The sequence below is a fragment of the Rhodnius prolixus genome, unplaced genomic scaffold (assembly GCF_049639745.1).
Source record: "Rhodnius prolixus isolate KJV_2025 unplaced genomic scaffold, Rpr scaffold_11, whole genome shotgun sequence".
Classification (NCBI taxonomy): domain Eukaryota; kingdom Metazoa; phylum Arthropoda; class Insecta; order Hemiptera; family Reduviidae; genus Rhodnius; species Rhodnius prolixus.
Genome location: NW_027411625.1, coordinates 11,023,242 through 11,042,684, shown reverse-complemented (window position 1 = coordinate 11,042,684; position 19,443 = coordinate 11,023,242). Strand labels below are relative to the sequence as shown.

The 19,443-nt window shown below is 34.7% G+C and overlaps 2 protein-coding genes across 3 annotated transcripts; one reads left to right on the top strand and one right to left on the bottom strand.

Moving 5' to 3' along the window:
* Positions 1 to 2,143: 2,143 nt before the first annotated feature.
* Arc42 (Activator-recruited cofactor subunit 42) lies at positions 2,144 to 6,739 on the bottom strand. 2 transcript variants are annotated; one of them, XM_074138171.1, is made up of 10 exons: positions 6,566 to 6,737; positions 5,256 to 5,416; positions 5,069 to 5,178; positions 4,115 to 4,266; positions 3,851 to 4,039; positions 3,462 to 3,605; positions 3,222 to 3,349; positions 2,886 to 2,981; positions 2,695 to 2,760; positions 2,144 to 2,612 (listed from the first exon to the last, which is right to left on the bottom strand). In XM_074138171.1, exons 1-10 carry the CDS (start codon positions 6,597 to 6,599, stop codon positions 2,469 to 2,471), a joined length of 1,224 nt encoding a protein of 407 aa, XP_073994272.1. In that variant the 5' UTR covers positions 6,600 to 6,737; the 3' UTR covers positions 2,144 to 2,468. The 2 variants fall into 2 exon arrangements, with proteins under 2 accessions (XP_073994272.1, XP_073994273.1); XM_074138172.1 differs by lacking the exon at positions 2,886 to 2,981 and having other exon boundaries at positions 2,330 to 2,612; positions 6,566 to 6,739.
* A 2,864-nt stretch (positions 6,740 to 9,603) lies between these two features.
* LOC141459282 (putative phosphatidate phosphatase) lies at positions 9,604 to 19,351 on the top strand. The gene is made up of 8 exons (XM_074138173.1): positions 9,604 to 9,656; positions 9,814 to 9,884; positions 10,770 to 10,921; positions 12,211 to 12,315; positions 12,384 to 12,586; positions 16,578 to 16,635; positions 16,826 to 17,002; positions 18,013 to 19,351. The coding sequence occupies exons 1-8, from the start codon at positions 9,619 to 9,621 to the stop codon at positions 18,136 to 18,138; spliced, it is 930 nt and encodes a 309-aa protein (XP_073994274.1). The 5' UTR covers positions 9,604 to 9,618; the 3' UTR covers positions 18,139 to 19,351.
* Positions 19,352 to 19,443: the final 92 nt, after the last annotated feature.

Below are 19,443 nucleotides of genomic sequence, written 5' to 3'. Positions count from 1 at the left end.
CCTTTAATCTATTTTATCTTCGTTTCTCACTAATTATTCTCGGGTGCACGGAACACCACTGTTATTGTGAAATGGTCCATTACCCAGCTGGCGTTGAGAAGGGAAGAATCTAAAAACAATCTCTGATGGTCTTCCACTGTGTCTCTAATTGTTGCACTGTCCGAGATTAGATGCACAAGTGTGTAGCTTAATAGTTCAACTTTTATTTTTCTCTTTTTCATCTTTTAATTCTTTCAGTTGAGTATGTTTATAAAACTATTTTATATCTTTGCCAAATATTTTTGCACGAATATATTATATGCACAGCAGTGGCTGCACAATCGTATTAGAGTCAATCATCAGAATACTTTTTTTTTTTTCTTTTTTTGTAACGCACTTACGTGACAAAACGTTTGGTAATTAGATAAAAACTGTTTTTAAAGACATACAACCAAAAAATCTACGTCCAAATTTGTAGATCCTTCTTTCATGCTGAATTTAAATGACAACACCACTTTCAGCACTTAGAGAAATTCAAGCGTTCAAGCTTTTCATGCGTATAGAGTTTTGGCCACTTTTTTCAAAAACTTTGGCCGAAAAAATTAATCAAGACCATATGTTTTTCTGTATCCAAAAGCACTCAGTTGAAGAAAAAGACAATGATTCATAGGTAATTGTAACATGTATGATGAAACCAGATTACTGTGGGGGACTTTAGTTAAACTGTCTTTTAAAAATTAATTGGTGTTCCGTTTTTGTATTGTTTGCACACGAGTTTATTTATCTATTTAAAATTTTGTGATCTACTCAATTAAAAAAAAATGTACTTACGTTACTATAAAAATTCAATTTTCACTTTATTGAAAATAAATTTTAATTATCTGTAAATAAATGAATTTTAAAAAAAAGTGTTTTATGAAACATTTACATTAAGTTATCTCCTTTCAACTTGGGCATTTCTCATTAGTGTCAAGCCTCCCAATTTACCCTTGAAATCAATGTCGTTTATGGATTTTCCATTAATCGAAAAAAAAAACTGGTGGGAACAATCAATTTTTGAAGCCAGTCATTAAGAACTTGATCAAAACAGTTATTTTCCAAGCCAACCACTTCATTCAAGGGGTTCGTAAGCCAAGAATGGTTACTTGAATAAACTATCAATACCAAACGACTTGCTCAAAAAAAAAAATTTAGGGCTAAAATAAACTATTCAAATAAAAATTACTTTGAAATCCAGTTTCAAGTACCGATCAGTGCTTCTCTCTTCTTATTAAATTTTAAGTAAAACCTATATTTAATAAACATTGACCTGATCTGACCTTTAATAAAAGTTGAATTTGGTCATCACGCCAGTTATCGAAAAGAGTTGTCCATAATTTTTGATGCTAGATTAAAGATTATCTATAAGATAATTCGTAACAGTTTAAACATTTATTTCCATATGAATTTTTTACCTAAGAAATATAAATAAAAGAACACTCGCACATTGAAAAGCTACTTTAAAATTATCAGAAAAATAAATTAAAATTTTTCAAAAATAATATCGTAATAATTTGTATATTTTTATTGCAAGATTAATTTATAAAAGTAACATGCGCTGGATCGAGGCGATCCTCATGGAAATGAGCGAACTGCCTAGATTTAATAAATTGATTGAAAATCGTGGAAAGCACTATCGAGGAGAAAAAAAATCATTCCACTCATTGATGTAGAAAGAGGAATCGGTTGGTTCTTAACTGAGCTTGGCAATTATTACAATTTCATCCTTATTTTATGGGAAGGCTTAGTTCAGTGGTCACAATTCTGGTCACAGAGACCAGCAGTCGACCTCTAAATTTTATCTTACTGAGAGTTCCTTACAGTTCACTTTCCAGTGACAGTTATCTGAAACGAGAGAACACTGCTAAAAAGATTCTGAGCGCCCAGATGCTGTGGCGCCTTAAATTAAAAAATATATTCTAAATAAAGATACAGATTAATCAATTTGAATTACAACATTAAGTTCTGACTGAACAAATAATTTGATGAACACGTGGTTAGCTTCTCATTGCTACTGCAGACTATGGTAACGTTTACAGTACGAACTAACCAGTTTAGACCAATTTCGAGCTTAGATAAGGGCGGTTTATTTAGTGAGTAGCCGTATTATGAGAATAGATATTAGTTATGTCAAAAACAATTTTAATCATTTATAAAACATAAAAAAATATATTTTAATTGGTACTTTCTTCGATATTATAAATATAAATATAAATTAATGTTAACAATAGGTACATTATACAGGCATTAAAGAGAGCTGACCAAGCTTTGACTGGTTTAAACTGAGCTGAACTAGGTCTTCTTTGGTTGGTTTGGACAGTACTGAACTAGATCTTGTTTGGTTTAAACACAGTTTAACAAGTCTTGGTTGGTTTAAACAGAGCTGAGGTCTTTGGTTTCTGTTATTGAACACTGATACTGTTGACTGCGCTCGATTATCAAATAAGTACTTAGCACCCATATTCTTTAATAACATTGGCTGCAATCACTAGTCGCTGTATCTCTGAGGTACCCTCGTATATCTCAGTGATGCGAGCGTCTCGATAGTAGCGTTCTGCTGGCATCTCGCTTACATAGCCCATGCCTCCGAGAATCTACAATAACGATGTACATACAATTTTTGACTTTCTTTAATTAAGATATATTAATGGACGAAACAATAAAGATTTGTACTACCTGAATCGCTTGATGAGCCACATAGGTTGCAGTTTCCGACGCGAACAGTTTCCCCATAGCTGCTTCCTGCAAGAGATAATATTCAGTAGATTGGTAACTCTCTGAACATGTAGTACACAGCAACAAAGTTTGAGAAAATTATGTGATTCATTGCCAGGGCTTGCCTGCTGTCAAGCTGACTTATACATTACCTTGGAGTATGGTTTCCCCTCATCTTTGCGGACAGCCGATTGCCAGACAAGCAATCTTGATGCTTCAATTCTGGTCGCCATGTCAGCTAATTTTTGCTGGAATATCGAAGGTATTAACTTTTAGGAGGAAAAGGTACTCACTCGGATGAAATATTTCGCATCGAGCTACATGATTTTTGAACTTCCTTTAGGACTAAGATTGAAAAAGTAAAGCGATATCAAGTGCAGGTAACTGTGCTCTAATGCGACAAGTGCGCTAATGTGTGATGTAAGCATATCTGAATGGAAAGTCAAGTTTTTTAGCTTGTTGCGATATATTGAAAGATCCGGGCTCACCTGAATAGCCTGCAGTTTGCAAATTGGCTGACCGAAAGCTGTCCTCTTGGTCGAGTACTCTATAGCACAGTCGAATGCAGCCTGTGCAATGCCCAACGCCTGACTGGCTATGCCTATTCGTCCAGAGTCTTGAAATAAAAGAATATTTAAAAAAATAATACTAATAAAAACACGAAAGAGATTCTAACTAATAAAACTGGCTCAATAAAAGCTTGTTGTGTAAGATGGTTCTAGTCTTACCCAGAGTCATCATGGCAATCTTGAAGCCAAGTCCTGGCTGGCCGAGGATGTTCTCCTGAGGTATTTCACAGTCTTCGAAAATCAAGTTGCAGGTAGAGGAGCCTCGAATGCCTAATTTGTCCTCCTTTTTACCAAGTGATAAACCTGTAACCCTAGTATATGATCAACGTTCTAGACTTGGTTCACACCAACTATAGGTTCAGAACTAACGGAATTCAACCTTTAAGCAAGCATCTATAAGTATAGCAGCATTGAACAGAAACCATCGATATTATATTGAGAGTCGTAGCATTAATGCCTACATTACGAGTTCAACGAGGAAACAGTTTACTAGCCCTAGTATGCGTATAACCTGTTTTAAAGCTAGCCTTGGCTCTTAATATGCTTACCTTCAATCGGCTTAGTAAGTAGAAAAGCGCTAATTCCTTTATGTTTTTTTTTCTTATCGGTTGTGGCGAATACCACGCTAGCTGAAGATTCGTAGCCGTTGGTGATCCAAGATTTAGTGCCATTCAGTACCCATGAGCTATTCTTTTGTATGGCCATTGTTGAAGCAGCACCTGCATCACTTCCGTTACCTGTTCCAGAAATGACAGGATAGTTTTGCTGAATACAAGCATGGAGCATGTCTTAATTTGATAGACAGAACTTACCAGGTTCGCTTAATGCGAAACAGCCAACTTTGTTTCCGTCGGTGAACGGAGTTATAAATTCGGATTTCTGCTTTTCGTTGCCGAACGATAAAACTGGCCCAAGATATAATGAATTGTTTACGCTCATGATAACTCCAGCAGAAGCGCAGCCTCTATATAATAAACAAATTAATCGAAAATAAATTTTATGTGTAAATAAAACTTAAAACAACACCCTGAAGGGCAGAAATAAATGATAGTAGGATGAAGCTAAGTTTGGACTAACCATAAAATCCACTTCCCTTCTAGAGCATGCTAGATTAAAGAGAAGTTAGCAAGTGGCACCGTATTGGGATTAAGTTCATGCACCACTATTCTAATCTCCTTCTTACCTTTCCTACAACCTGCAGAGTCTAGGTAAGGGTAATAACAGTATGTTTCACATTAACGCCTCAAGAGATTGTCGTGAATCTGTCTGTTTTCTAAAGTTGTAATAGTAGTATTAAATTTATTAAAACAGTGGGTAGCATGCAGATCAAGGACATCTTGCCCTTGGATTTCACACAGAGCTCAGTAAACCTTCACCAGCTGAACATATTTAAAAGGGGAAATATTTGAAATAGAGTAACTGCACAGTCTCAAGATTAATAAACTAGGTTCAATATATATATTATACATATGTTTTTTTTTCTTTTCTTTTTTACAAATATACAATTGAATCCCTTTCCTCCAGCTATATTTGCAGGCAAATTACTTACGTTTTCATTTGCTTTGGATTTGTAAATTTTTTATTCAATGTTTGAGTGGTAAAAAGGTATTAGTTTTCATGGTTATTTTTTACTCGTACAGATCATTGCACAAGCAAATCGAAGTGGAAGTAAAATAGTAGCTAATGAGGAAATTAATATACAAAACAAAGTGCACATTTAAAGCAAAAAAATGTTACGCCTTGTTATCACCCAAATAGTATATTACCTCGATATCTCTTCCATTGCAATCGCGTAAGCCAAATAGTCTAGCCCAGTTCCGCCATATTCTTCCGGAACAGCCACAGCCATTAAGCCTAACTCGCCCATCTTTTTAATCTGAAATAAATGATTCTGCCTTTTAGATGTAATTAAACTTTTTTTTTTTTAACAAAATACAAGTTTTCAAACCCTACCTGTTCTTTTGGATACAAGTGTTCGCGATCGAATTTACTAGCGTTCGGTTTTAGTTCAGCTTCGGCAAAATCTCTGCATGTCTTCTTTAACATCTGATGGGTATCGCTTAATGCAGCCGTACTAAATACATTGCTGCAGACAATCTTTGCTGTATTCGTACCTTAACAGAATGAGATGATTTCTACACAGTGCTGAAACAAGTATTGTCATTCCTTCTATCTAGTCAGCTTTAAAGATCATCAGTTTCCTCTTATCTGTGGAGGTCAGCATGAACTTCTTAGCTCATTATTGTGAAAGATATCAAGGCATTACCACTAGCAAATACTTCGGAAGATTTCATCTTCAGTGACCCAAAAACAGCTAGAGTACGTTCAGTTCGTTAAAGCTTACGAGTGTTGTCAGAGGGTGAAACCTCAGGATCAATAGGTATTTCATTGTTCCTACGCAGTACCAACTGATTCCTTGATAAGAGTTAATTTAGATTTTGTAACACTATGTGAAGGAAGGGCGTGTAGGGTAGGTCGCCTCCGCACGGTGTCCCCTGGGCTACACGAAATGATCAGACAAGGCTCATTGCAGTGCTAAAGGCAGCTTATCTAGGGAAAGGGAACCCCAAAAGTTGTGGGTTGGGCTTGGGGCTAACCCCTTACTCCATAAAAAATCAATGGTTACGATCCTAATAGAAGAAAAGAAAAGCCGGACTGTTTTAACGGAAAAAAGACCCACGTCAGGAATATGAAATACATCAACGTGGAATGTGCGGAGTCCTTACGTCACTAGTGCCAGCCGTAAGCTTAAAGAAGAGTTGCTTAGGTATAAGGTATAAGTTTAACTCAACAAGAGATAAGGTGGAAAAGACCGAAATTACACAGTTAAAGCACATTATTATTGGGAGCCGTGCTCCCAGGAATGTATAGGCAACATGCGAGATGTTCTAATCAGACAAACACCTCATTATAATTTGACCCATCAGAATCCCAGAATGTATCTGTTAACTGTCGATAAAAGAAACCCAGTTGCTAATAAACCATGAAGAACTTGCTTAATTATATTAGTATCACTATGCTTGACTGTAGGCCGAATGCATGTTAACAGTATAATGCTAAGAAAAAACTGACAGCATTGTTTGGCGCTAGAAGTGAAAGTTGCAACTGAGTTTCTCAGTACCTATACCACCACCAGGCCAGTACCTAAGATGTTGGGGGCGTAACCCCTCAGACAGCCCTCACACTTTTAATAAATTACTATAAGCATAGCATTTTTCCTTTTATCTACATCCAAATTATTACTTATTCAAAATCACACTCACCACATAACAGAAGATTCCTCAAAATCAGTTTCATGTTCTTCCAAAATATATTACCTTGTGGCTATATGTCTGTATCTTAAGTTTGCATCTAATACTCAGGATATTTATCTAAAATTAAATAGCTTAAAAAAAGAAAGATTCAGTTTAACCAACTCCTGCAATATGCAATTCTACTTTAAATACGAAAAACATTAATATTCAAAATTGCCATAAAAATGAATTTAGTATCATAGTCATTGATACTAAATGATGTTGATTATTCTGTCATAATAATGTTCTGAAAATTATCTGTAACGTCAGGAGGAGCGCGCAGAAATTTAAAACGAGGTTTTCGTATTTTTAGTTTATTTTAATAAAAAATCAATCATCCAATATATATATATGTATACATACATGTTTTACAACTTTATGTTACTTATAACTCTCTTTTTTTTCTCTCTTATTCCTAGTGATTATTGATTTATTTTACTTATTGGCACATTAACCACTTTTTTTTGTAGGGGGGTGGGAAAAAGAAAACAACATATTAGTATTCTCAGCCAGTGTTAGCTTCTTATGTCTCAACTTCCCAACATAAAGGTGGGAAAAACTCAGCTCTATCTTTTCGAACGTTCGTGCATGACAAATAATTAGTTGATGCGCAGCATTTTTCTTTTCTTTCTTCTCCATGGCTTCTATGAGATATGGGTATTTTGAGCGCTGCTTGCAGATTCATTTCTTCCAATGAATAACCCAACGATAACTGGAAGTGACTCATAAATGTGCAATGGTAACTAAGTTAAATGTTTATGTAAGTAGTGATAAGCAATATGTATGAGAAATTAATGAAGAAACGATGAAGCCTCCCTCCCTTGTGTATAATATTTTTGTTTTATTTAATGAATGAATAGTTACATTACAGACAAAATACTTTTATCGTTACAAGGAATAGCATTTGAGCTGACATTGTTTTAGAAACGTCTCTATTTCTATCATTAGGGCTACATTTTAAAAGTAGATGATTGAAGTCTACATCCTTTCCTTAACGCATTGCACTAAGGACCGTATTGTAACTTCATTTTATACAGATGTGGATTCATAAGGTTGTAGTTGAACCTATTTTTTATAAATGCCTTTTTTCCTCAATTCTACAAACTGGCTTTTGAGGATTCGAAGCTGTATATCGGCGTAATGTTTGCCGTTATTTTCTTTTTCTTGATCATACAGCTCTTGCTAAGCGTCAGACAACGTTTTCTCAAAGAACTAAAGTCCGCTAAGATGAGCGTAGGAATGTAATTCCTTAAATGGCTTGAACGGCTCTGTTTGTTCTCATTGTAACTGTTCTACCAAGCCCTCTCAATTTCAGCAGTTGCACCATATCTGTAGCATTCTCGCAAATATTTGTTGTTTTTGCCAGGTCGTAATATATTTTGGAGTGCACTTTTAGAATCACTGAGTTACATCCATGTACTTTTCCTCCGCCAAAACTACCACTTTCCAGGTAGCTACATACAATAAATATCGCGATAAATACTGAAGCATTATTTGAAAGGACCACTTACGTTTGTGGGTCAAGCACGACACTACCTGCTCCGATTCCGATCAGTCCGTAAATAAGGAGAATTTCTCAATGCGCTGTAAAGCTATATGTAAATATTCCTTTTACACGTCTTTCACCTTACCATACTAATTCAAATGGACCGATACTTAAATTCTTTGCAAGAGATTTTGAAATGAGGTGACCACAGTAAAATTGTATGCAAACCCTAATGCTTGAATATACATTTTCCGTATAACTAAACATTTCAGATGTTTCTTTTTTGATAAGAACCTGTGTAGACGCAATCTTTCTGCGAGTTCTGAGACTCTAGCAAAGCAACCTGTTTGAACATAATTAGTATTTTATTTAAGAAATTTTTTAATAATAATGCCTGTCAGAGGCTTAATTTTAGTAGTAATTCAACGACACTGCATAGTACTCATAATTTTGGAGTGGTGGTTTAGTAAGAAAATTTAGTTAAATTTATCATTTTTTTATATACTTTGCATATGTTTATAGTACACAGAAAATTTGGTGCTGCATTCTGCATCTCTATCAATATTAGGCAAACTAGGAAGCTTGAAAAATTGAAGACAAAGAAAATTGAGAACAAAAACTACGAAGTGTACGGAAAGTGCATTTAATTTATTATTATTCAGATCCTTATGCCTGATGTTGTGAAACTTATTATAATATCTCGTTCAACATTATTCTTAAAAACCAACGAAGGGTCTCTCTCTCTCTCTCTTTTTCGGAAATATTCTGACGGTTTTCTGTTTGGTCATATTGGGATTAACAGCTAAAGTCTGATTTTATACGATATGAGGTGGGGTAATGAATTGAATTGAATTTTTCATATTTTTGGATATAACGTAGGCGTTAAATGAAAATCGAGAATTGAAATAAAGGAAAGTAACTTCAGCATCGGATCAAACCCGTAAATCCTCATAAACGCTAGTATGCAATAGAGACCTAGCTAACTAAAGATCAAGACTTTCTCTATCAGCTAAGTATGAACTTTGCCAAATTTTCAAATTTGGTTGAGGAATATATTTATGTGGAAACCCTTGATTTACAGTCCAAAAGAACTCTTTACAAACCTTCAAATTTTCAATGTTATATTCTATTGTTTCAATATTACACTTCTTCCTGAATATGGCCGCAACCGCTCCTCCATTCTTTTATTCGCATGCACTCTTTTTGACTGAGTCGAACACTTAATTGCATGCTCTATTGGGCGATCTTCAGCGGCAGAATTCCAAATAAAATAATTTAATTTAAATATTTTTGAATCAGCCCTCGAAAATCTTTCTGCAATTTTACTAGCTGTAAGGAAAACGAAATGGTTAGAAACACAGATTTTAGAATGTAAATTTTTTGATATACAACAATTCCCGGGGTGGAGCCACACCTATAGACATTTTAACCGCAAGCAATTTAAGGTCATGAGCCTCCAATATTTAATCCTCTCCTAGAATAAATGATGTAACATATGATTAGCTATAATAGTATGCTTTTGTTATGTGACATTTGAATGGGTTACTCATACGACCTTTTCAAGTTTGGCCCGAGGTAAACCAAACAGTGAGGTAATAATTACCTCAGCGTCCTAACGTTGTATTTCAGATCATTCCTTGGACGTCCGGTTTTTTAAATTTTAAAGTATTCATTTATTTATAATATTTACTATAGTATTTATATTATACTTAATTAAAAAAAATTGACACAGGAGAAGAAACATGGACAACAATTCAGCTATCACAAAGAAGATGGTATATGACTTCCTCTGTTTACTTATAGGTATGTGACTTCTAACACTATACATCTGAGACTTTACACATTAATCTGTTTATCAGGTTGTAAAAAAAAAAAAACCCTGGCGATTTCCTTAAGAAGCTCAAACGTACAAAAAATATCAGAGCTGAATTCTGGAATTTAGGACGAAATTATTGTTGTGGAAGTGGAATCATTGTTAGAAGTAGTGATCACTTTCTTCTTATATAAAATCCTGCAGTTCTTCTCTTAAGTTGATGGAAGAAATGCTTGACCGAAGTATCTACGTCTATCATGTTTATTTCATCATCATCGCACTTTTAACAGGTCTTAATATTATCTAAAAGCATGTAGGCGTCGGATTACAGTCTGCCCGTTGTATTCCCAAAAATGTTTTGTTGCCTCTCTCTTTTTTTTCACTTCTCAGTTAGCTATGTTACTCTCCTTGAGATTGTATTGAAAGCACAAGCAATGCTTGTATTGCACAGTTATTTTTTGTTCCTTTACCACACCTTCAATCTGTCTACATTTGGTCGACATGCTTCCATTTATCTTTCTTCCTGTAGCCTCTGCAGCTATTTGATTTATACACTTTCATATGCTCTTGAGAGAGTGGAGACGATTGCCTCGTCTTCCATTGCATGTCCTACTGTACACCTGATTAAAATTTGCTAATAACAGCGGGACGTCGTGATTTTTTGCCTGCAAAGATAACTGATGAAGTAGGAAGAACATGGAGCTTTTGGCTCATTGATATCGGTACAAGTTATACAGAAAATGGCTGCCTATACTTCCAGCGGTGTGCTTATAATAAGGTAGTTTACAAGCCATTTTAGTATTGTAAAGTAAGAAACCACAGATGTTACATCTTGGTAGTGGCACTAATCTGCATCTCTTACTTGTCTGTTGCAGTCGCATTGCCCATATTACTGCTGAAGCTATTTGGACAACCATATCAACGTGGATTTTTCTGCGACGATGAGACCATCATGTACCCGTTCAAAACCTCCACAGTACCTAATTATGCTTTGTACATTGTAGGACTTGGTCTTCCAATCATATTTGTAAGTACATGTATTATAATGGAGAGAGTGCATTTAAAAAGAAATTACCATGTGTAGCCCATTGTGATTGAACATTAATGCCTGATTCATTTTTGAGTAATTCTATGACGTTTTTCACAAGGCCCCAGGAATTCATATAAATTAACTCCTCATAGTTTTTAAGAAAACATAACATCGGTACTATTTTCTTAAATTCCCCTTTTAAAGAAAAACCCGGAAACGTCCCATTTAGCCACTATTTAACCATTAACTAGTGTTCTCAATAATTTCTACCAGTAAATCCACTTCTTATCACGTCACTATACAGGGTGAACCAGTAAGTCATATGCCTACTGTGTGTGGTACATCTAAAGTGGAGTTCAATGACGTATTGGCCAACTTCGTATTTTCCACTGTTTTGAGTAACTTCACTTTAATTTTTTTTTTTCTAAAATCATTAATTTTGCAATAAAAATGTTATTACTCAGAAAGTTTCGATTCTGATGACATGGTTAGAAAGACAGATAAATTTTCTAAAAATTGACACCATTTCGAAGCATAAGTCATTCTCCAAACAGCCTCAATCTTCCTCCGAATGCTGGAAAAATAAAAGTAATCGAAATTTTTAAGAAAACTTATTTAGGCTCTTATGTGATCATTATCAGACCTAGGTGCTGGCACATTTTATAAAAGTTTCCTTGTCTAATGGGTTTTCTAACGGTATATCATTTTCCAGGATTCCTTTTATCCTCGTATGAGAAATTACGTTTGTTTTGCAAGAAAACGTGTTCACGAGCACTCAGCAATGTTAGTTTATCAAGTTGTTTAATTCATTAAAAACTCTTTTAGATGGGCGAGTAGTCAATTTTAAAGTGGATTGTCTTAAAATAAGGAAGTTAAAGGTTATAAATTGCCTTTAAAACACTTACTTCTGATCTCACTGAAATATTTGAGAAAATGTTAGGAAATATTTAAACAAGTACTTAAACAAAAATTCATATAGTTTGTATTTACTCCAAATGGAGTTAGTGGGTTCAAAGGGTTGTTAAGGCTTATTCACATTCTTATTTTTTTCAACAGTGTAGTTATGTGTGAAATTGTAATTTGGAGTAAATACAAAATAGAGACCACATTATTATGTTTGCTGAGCCCTCTCAGCTATCCGCGCAGGGTTTGTCCACAAACTTTGACTGTTCATTAGCAGTCAAGTGTTCATTTGAGGAACTTAAAGCAACACATTCCGATAGTAACATTAACCTCAAATTTCAGTCTATGTTGTTTGTTGCTATTATATGTATATTTTTTTTTAGATGTTGTTTACTGAAAGACACTTAGCAAAAGATGCTACAGATGATGGTTTGCATAGCAGTCTTTGTGGCAGGAAGGTACCTTTGTGGTTATCTAATTCCTATAAGGTTTGTTTCTTTTGTCTTGTTGTTTTGGAAAGTGCTATATTTCCATTAAAGATATTTGTTTCTCACAGGTAGTTGGAGTTTTCCTATTTGGAGCAGCCTGCTCTCAGCTAACTACTGATATCGCCAAATATATGATTGGACGATTACGTCCGCACTTTATAGATATTTGTAGTCCGGATGTGGACTGTACACAACCGGCAAATCATTTCCGCTATATTACTGAATATACCTGCAAGAAATCGACAACTAATTCCTTACTTAAGGATTCCAGGTAAGAGGTATAGGTTTTACATGATCAGTTGCCCAAATAAACATGATCAAATAAAATAACAGGAACTGAAACTTATATTAAAATAAAAATAAAACAAGACGGAAAAGTTTTTTTTCAATATAAACAAAAAATATCTATGTTTCCTTTTTTTTTTTTTTACCTTATCAATTAATACATTTTAATTACTCTGGTTAACTGCCGGAATTTCACTTCAAGTCATTTCTCTCTGCCTATTTGCACTATTTTACCCCAATTTTCGCTAGTGATTGTTATCCCGTATATTTAGATATTACATAAAGAAGTAATTTAAAATTTGTACTACTATAACTGTATTAGTATTTTGCCCTTTATATTTAGAAAGTGAAGGAAGTACACAGGTTTCCGCTAGCGTTACTTAAGGATAACACTTCAATGAATTTCTTTACTAAGCCTACAGTATACTTTTGCAGAAAATGGGAGCTATAGCAACTAATGTGGGAGAAGGGGATAATTTAAGTTATATCTTCTCTGGGTCACCGTAACTCCTAGGCCAGTTTTCCTCCACACACCCCAGAATTTTCTTCCACTTTTCCGACCCGCCAACTGGGCGATTAACATTCTTGGCTACAATTTCTTCAATAAGATGCCTGTTATGGCAGTAGACAAACTTTTAACTAACTTTTTTTACATCTTTTAATTCATCCTCCCTCATGCGCTGTATCCTCCGGGGCTCACAACTTAAAATTTACCAATACGTTTCAGTGAAATCCATATTTTAACTTTACTTTCAAAGGATACAGGGCCATAGACTTGTTTTATAAAAACCAAAGGTTTCCTTGGGGTGAAGAGAAAGAAAATCTATTTGCACATGAGGAAGAGAGTTCTAAATTTCTGAAGAAACTCCTAGACGCAAACAGCGCTATTTCTTTGTCACTGGGTTCAAAAAACGGCCGTCCTTTTGTGAAGGAGTGAGTTTGAATGTGGAATGTGATGAAAATGGTGTTAATTCCATTTGTTCTATCGTGAGTTTTATGTTGGGTAGGTGCAGCCAAAATTTTCAAATTTGGAAATTTGTTCGTTTGGCATTAAAGTGTGTTTGCTTTCGCAATGCTTCTCTTTTGTTAACTTAAATCATTTCGATATAATTCAATATAGAACGAAAGAATAAGTTTGTTATATTTACGGTTGGTTTATTTAAATATCTCTAGTTGGTATGAAAATCATGTTAAAATGACAAATTTGTTAAATGATTATCTCTCTACTAAGTTTATTTTAATTGGTGATTGTAACGAAAGAATTGGTCAAAACCAGGATATTCCTGCAAAATGAGTCACGGGCCCACAGATTAAACGTTGATAGATATTCCAGGAACAGTCATGTTAATAAAAACGGAGCTCACTTCTTGGAGATGTGCGAGGAAAATAATTTGATTATTTTGAATGGAAAGTTGTCTGGGAACGCTCCTGAGGAATATAGGTGGTCCCGGAAGCTCCGTCATTGACTACTATTGCGTATCTTCCAATCTATTAAGTATTGTGAGTGATTTTAGCATGTCTACATATGAGGTTATTGGCGCCCGGTGCTTTTTACAGTGCACAACCGGTTTCCGGACAGTGTTCTGTCCTTATAGGTAACCCTTCCCATCACCAGACAGTGTGCTTTGAGAAGCTCCTAGAAAGAGAAAATCAAAGTTCCAGCAGCTGAATTCGAACTCAGGATCTCGCGTGGGATTCCAATACCCTAACCAAATAGCTAATCCCTTCTCTTATTTTAATGTTGAATTAAATATCTCCTCTGATCAGTTGTTATTAAATTTAAGAAATGCAAATTTCAATAGTTCTAAACTCTTACTACCAAAATTAAATGGATAAGAAAGTCATAAGATGAATTTCAGCGCTAAACTTGAAATTTTACTCAATAATAGTATTTCTAATGGCCAAATTGTCGATGCGCCAGAAGAAGAAGAAGAAAAAAGTTTTTCTATGTTGACTGACAATCCTAGCGTTGCGGAAGTTTCATCTATTTAATGAAAATATTGAAATCGCGGCGGGTATAAATCAACAAATTTTAACAGCTATTTTTCTGGGAAAAAAGTTTGATAGCAGATGTAAATCTTTACCGACAAAATCTTTTGCTTTTTAAAACTTCATAGAAATCCCAATGTAGATTGGGTAAAGAAGAAATATTTTTAAGTTTCGTTGATTACATTGTCATATTCTCCCTCACTTTCGCATAGTTCGTTTACATCAGAATCCGATCCAGATTGGTCTTCATTTATGATGATGATTATTTTTTTTATCAATTCCATATCTTTTGTAGACTTGTCCATAATACCCCTAGTTAAGTAGACACAATATAAATGAAACAAAAAAATTTTTTTTTTTGATAAGTTTTCAACAAACCTTGAAAAATTCAAATCTTCACTTACGAAAATAAATTTTTACTGAACTTCCAAATAGCACTTATATATATATTCAAAATACACTGTTGAAATAATCATTCACATTGATCTAATTTTATTATGAAATATCAAGTATAGTCTCACTAAATTTCCAAAGATCACTTGTTTTCTCTGCAAATTGCACCGGTGAAATGATAAGATTTACTCTACTTGTAAATAACAAGTTTAAATGTTTGTTTCTGTACTTATTGCTCAACAACCGTTATTTGTTTCATTTGTGTTTTTCAAGAGGAGACTTAAAGAATTAAAGCAATTTATTGTAAGAATTGAAATAATTTATTGTGAATTTAGTAACCCGTCAATTTGACGGATTTTCGTAAAAATAGGTATACAACATATAGAAATAATGAAATATAGGTCTTTCGGAGGAAACGAGTGGAAATATATATTCATTGCATTATACTCGTATCATTAAAAACCAATATGTAATGTCTAAATGACAATATTTACATGTTCGGAATTTTTAAGCATGAAATTAGAAGCCCGTCAAATCTAATTTTTTTTTTTTTTTTTTTATAAGGCACTTGACTGCTACGGTCATTATGCCTGTAAATCTAGTGTTAAATCCTGTTATTCAGTTTCTGCATCTTTTGCGTCACCATATATTGAAGATGAAATTTTTGCTAAACCCTTTGAATTTAGTGAATTGGTCTTACTGCTACGTGATCAATAAATGGGAAGGCACCAGGGTATGACAGATTATTTTATAAGTTCTACATAAATAGCCTACTCCATAGTTTTTTATCAGTCAGTATATATACCAGATAGTTTCGTATACGATAATTTTTCCTTTAAATAAGACTGGCAATCCGAATAAAGCATCAAACTACAGAGGGATTTTTTTTTAGACTGCATCTCAAAATTATTCACAGCTTTGCTTTTAGAAAGGTTAAAAAAATGGGTTTGGTTAGAAAAATGCTTAATGAATATTAAGGTAGATTCCTTAAAGGTTATTCAACAAATGACAGTATTTTTACTTCAAATGTTTGAAAACTTATTATAAGAGAACAAACTCTATTGTTTATTTGTCGATTAGGAGGCAGCTTTCGATTTCCCGGTCCGTCTCTCCCTATATTACAAGCTTAGAATCCAGTGGATTTGATAGTAGAGGCATGATTTCTGGCCTGACGCTGAAAGGCACTAGTCTTGAGGATGAAGAAGTGTTATTTTCCCTAAAGTAACTCCCACAGTTTTCTTTCAACTTTGTATAATAGAACATACTTAACTGTTTTGCCATTTTCTACCAGCTAACAGCGGGTTTGCTGATAAGAAAAACTGATAGAATGATCGTGCAAGGTTAAAAATAATGTACTGGTTTAGATTGAATCAAGGAATATCACTCCGATTTACATTGACCGTATAAAGTAAAGTACCTGTTAGTTGGATGACTATATAAAACAACACTGGCCTTTCTACAGATCTACTGTAGCTGTCTTTTGGCATGAAGTAAATATAGTATAGTGGTGATTGTGAGATGAGACCAGCGTTGTGTCTGTGAATTACAGCTTGAACTCAAAGAAGTTACCACAATTTTTCATTTGTATGTTGTAGACTGTCCTTTCCGTCAGGACACTCTTCCTTCGCTGCGTACACCATGATATACCTGGCTGTAAGTAACATTTAAGTTAACATTCTTCCTAATACTTTTATCGGAAACAGTGATTGTGGTCTCATTCTCACTGAACATGGGCTAAATACACGTACTGTAGCCCAGAGTAGTGTGAGCTAATTAACTAAATTTCTACAAAATATAAAGAAGCAGCATGGTACGGGATTTACTAGAGCTGTCTTTGTTGCAGTTATATGTTCAGGTGAAGATTAGGTGGGCAAGATCGTACCTCCTGAAGAATCTGCTGCAGTTTGCCTGCATTGCTATCTGCTGGATGACCGGGCTGTCGCGGGTCACCGATTATAAGCATCATTGGACTGACGTCACCGCTGGCTTCATCATCGGTGTGTCCGCGGCTCTAGTTACAGTTAGTACCAAACACATGGGATTTTTTAACAATTGAGTGCTATTATAGGATGTATAAAGCTTCATGATTTTTATCTTTTGTAACTAAATGTTCCATACTCTAAGCCAAATATGGCTGATGTTCTCTAAAACCGTGTTATATCAATCAAGTAGTGTTGACCATTATGGAAAGTTTTTAATTCAAATCCAAGCTGTAAATGCGAGAGCACTTTAATAGAACAGACAGTTCCGTCACAGGTGCAAGCTGCCTATGTTAACGTTGTCAAAATCGTTAAGACATTTTTATCCAGCTATGTGATCTCGACCGCTATTCTTCTGCTATACCAAAGAAGGATGTCTTGAATTTCTAGTCCAGACTTTGCTCCATCCCAAGTTGATTAGAAAACCAAGATCTGACAAGAAAGATGTTCTAACCCATGTCTTCACATGTTGCCAAAGAGCATATCATTTACTAATACGATACTGTGTAACACTTAACTCCAGTTGTCATTTTGACTCGTCATCACTGAGTTGTACATGTTACGGTTGTGATTCGGTTCGATTGAGCTGTGTTAACACATTACTCACTTTAAGCATCAGCCATTTGCAGCAGACCACCGCAGCCACCTATCTGTCATTTATTGTTCTTTCACAAGTAATAAAGACTCAAGAAAACAAAAAAGTAAATAACCTAGAAATTATAAGAGACAAGAACTGATACAGGTTCTGGGGATGAGTCTAGATTCCGTCGTCACTTTAAAATCTGCCTATCATATAATTTCTTTGATGTGACGAGGAAAACATCCAAATATATTAATAATTGATATGGTTCTGTGCCTTATTTGATACACGGCGTAGCACCTCTTCCTGTATCCACTGATTATGCGGAACATGAATATGATACGCTCTTATAACAAGAGGGCGCATGGCTTTACAATTATTTTGTTTGTAATCACTTTTGTTGATTCTGTGAATCTATGAAATGTTAAAGTCTTTAATGAATTTGTGAATTAATATTTCTTGTACTTACAGGCTAGGTTTGTCTCGAATCTGTTCGAACACAAGTCGAAGGTTATGGCAGACTGCAACGAAACTACTGCGCTGTCGAGTACTAGTCCTGTCATAGTCGAGATCAAGGAGCCAACTATAGAGCTTTGAAATTAGATTTTATTTTTGTATACTCAGTATAAATAATTGTTGGTTGCAGAATTTGAAAATACTATTTTTGGGCTTAAATTAACTCTTAATTTTTTTTTTTTTTTTGCATTTTAAAGGGTTGTGTAATGATCGTTGTTATACGGCAAAAGAAATTTAGTGGGTCATCTAGCCATATTTTCTGACGCAGTGTGGAGCTCCATATACTTTAGGGACTGATAAGCTCTTAGAACTCGTATATTTTGTGGCCGTCTGGCCTACCTGTTCAGTCTCAGATCTCCGGATAAATCAGAGTCAAGTACAACGGTTATTGCATTTCTAGAAGGGCCAGAAATGTTTAATTTGAAGACTGATAAATTTGTTTTATAATTTTTTAATTATAGTCTGTATTTCATAGACATAAAAACTTAAACATTGAGTACAAAAGTATTATATATTATATAAATTATCAGCAGGTATATTCAGGCTGCATAGTAGGACTTTGAGCTTAACTAAAAGTTATTTCTTCATTTCATATATCTGGGTCACTGAGCAAAACTTGTAAGGTTTGGGGGTCTCAATATGTATTCCATTACTATTGTCATACAGACTTTCTGAACTTAAGTTAGGGCCTTCATTAGCCTGGTACTTCTCATTACGGTAACACTGACACTAACTTTCAGAGTAATGCAATATAGTCTTGTGCAGGAAAAATCTGAGAGTCTGAGAGAAAAGTCAAAACGTGCGCTCGAATATTTGAGTTCAAAACTCGCTTAGTGACTTTTGTATTATTTCCGTGCTTTCATTTTAAAGCTAAATTTGGGTTTTAAAGATTAGCTAATGTGCACTTTTAAGTAGATTTGATTGCCATTGAGGTCTTTTATTTGAGATTAAAATTCTATTGAGAGGCCTATGCAATTTCTCTCTTAATGCTAGTTCTTGTAAGCCTAGGGCCTAACGTAGGACTTCAGATATGGGCTTAGAGTCTATTACAAGGAGTGTCTTTTAGTGAGATTTTATTTTTCTGAGTTATTCTATAGCAAAAGAACCAACAAACAAAATCAACTAAAGTAGAGAAGCTAACAAGAGCCTCATAAGGTATCCGAGGATCTGGCGAAGGATATGGGCACGATATCTGGTTTACTAACTCTTTGTAGGCCTATCACTTTGATTTTAGGTATAATTGATTTTAGTCATATTCTGCAATAGAGCTGGAAGTCACACTGCCCACAGTAAAGGGTCAGTGTTATTGCAGAGGCTCTTTGTAATATTTGAGGATTAAACCTTGATACATTTACTAACGCCTAATGTAAACATGCTTCTTATTTT

What these genes read in the sequence shown, in the direction of transcription:
- LOC141459282 (XM_074138173.1), top strand. Translation starts at nt 9,619, where the DNA reads ATGGGTTACTCATACGACCTTTTCAAGTTTGGCCCGAG. An exon ending in CTTTTCAAGTTTGGCCCGAG is followed by an intron (nt 9,657 to 9,813) that starts GTAAACCAAACA and finishes AAATTGACACAG; the next exon opens with GAGAAGAAACATGGACAACA. An exon ending in GGTTATCTAATTCCTATAAG is followed by an intron (nt 12,316 to 12,383) that starts GTTTGTTTCTTT and finishes TGTTTCTCACAG; the next exon opens with GTAGTTGGAGTTTTCCTATT.
- Arc42 (XM_074138171.1), bottom strand. Translation starts at nt 6,599, where the DNA reads ATGAAACTGATTTTGAGGAATCTTCTGTTATGTG. An exon ending in ACTTACTAAGCCGATTGAAG is followed by an intron (nt 3,606 to 3,850) that starts GTAAGCATATTA and finishes CTAGGGTTACAG; the next exon opens with GTTTATCACTTGGTAAAAAG. An exon ending in AGGGGAAACCATACTCCAAG is followed by an intron (nt 2,761 to 2,885) that starts GTAATGTATAAG and finishes TATCTCTTGCAG; the next exon opens with GAAGCAGCTATGGGGAAACT.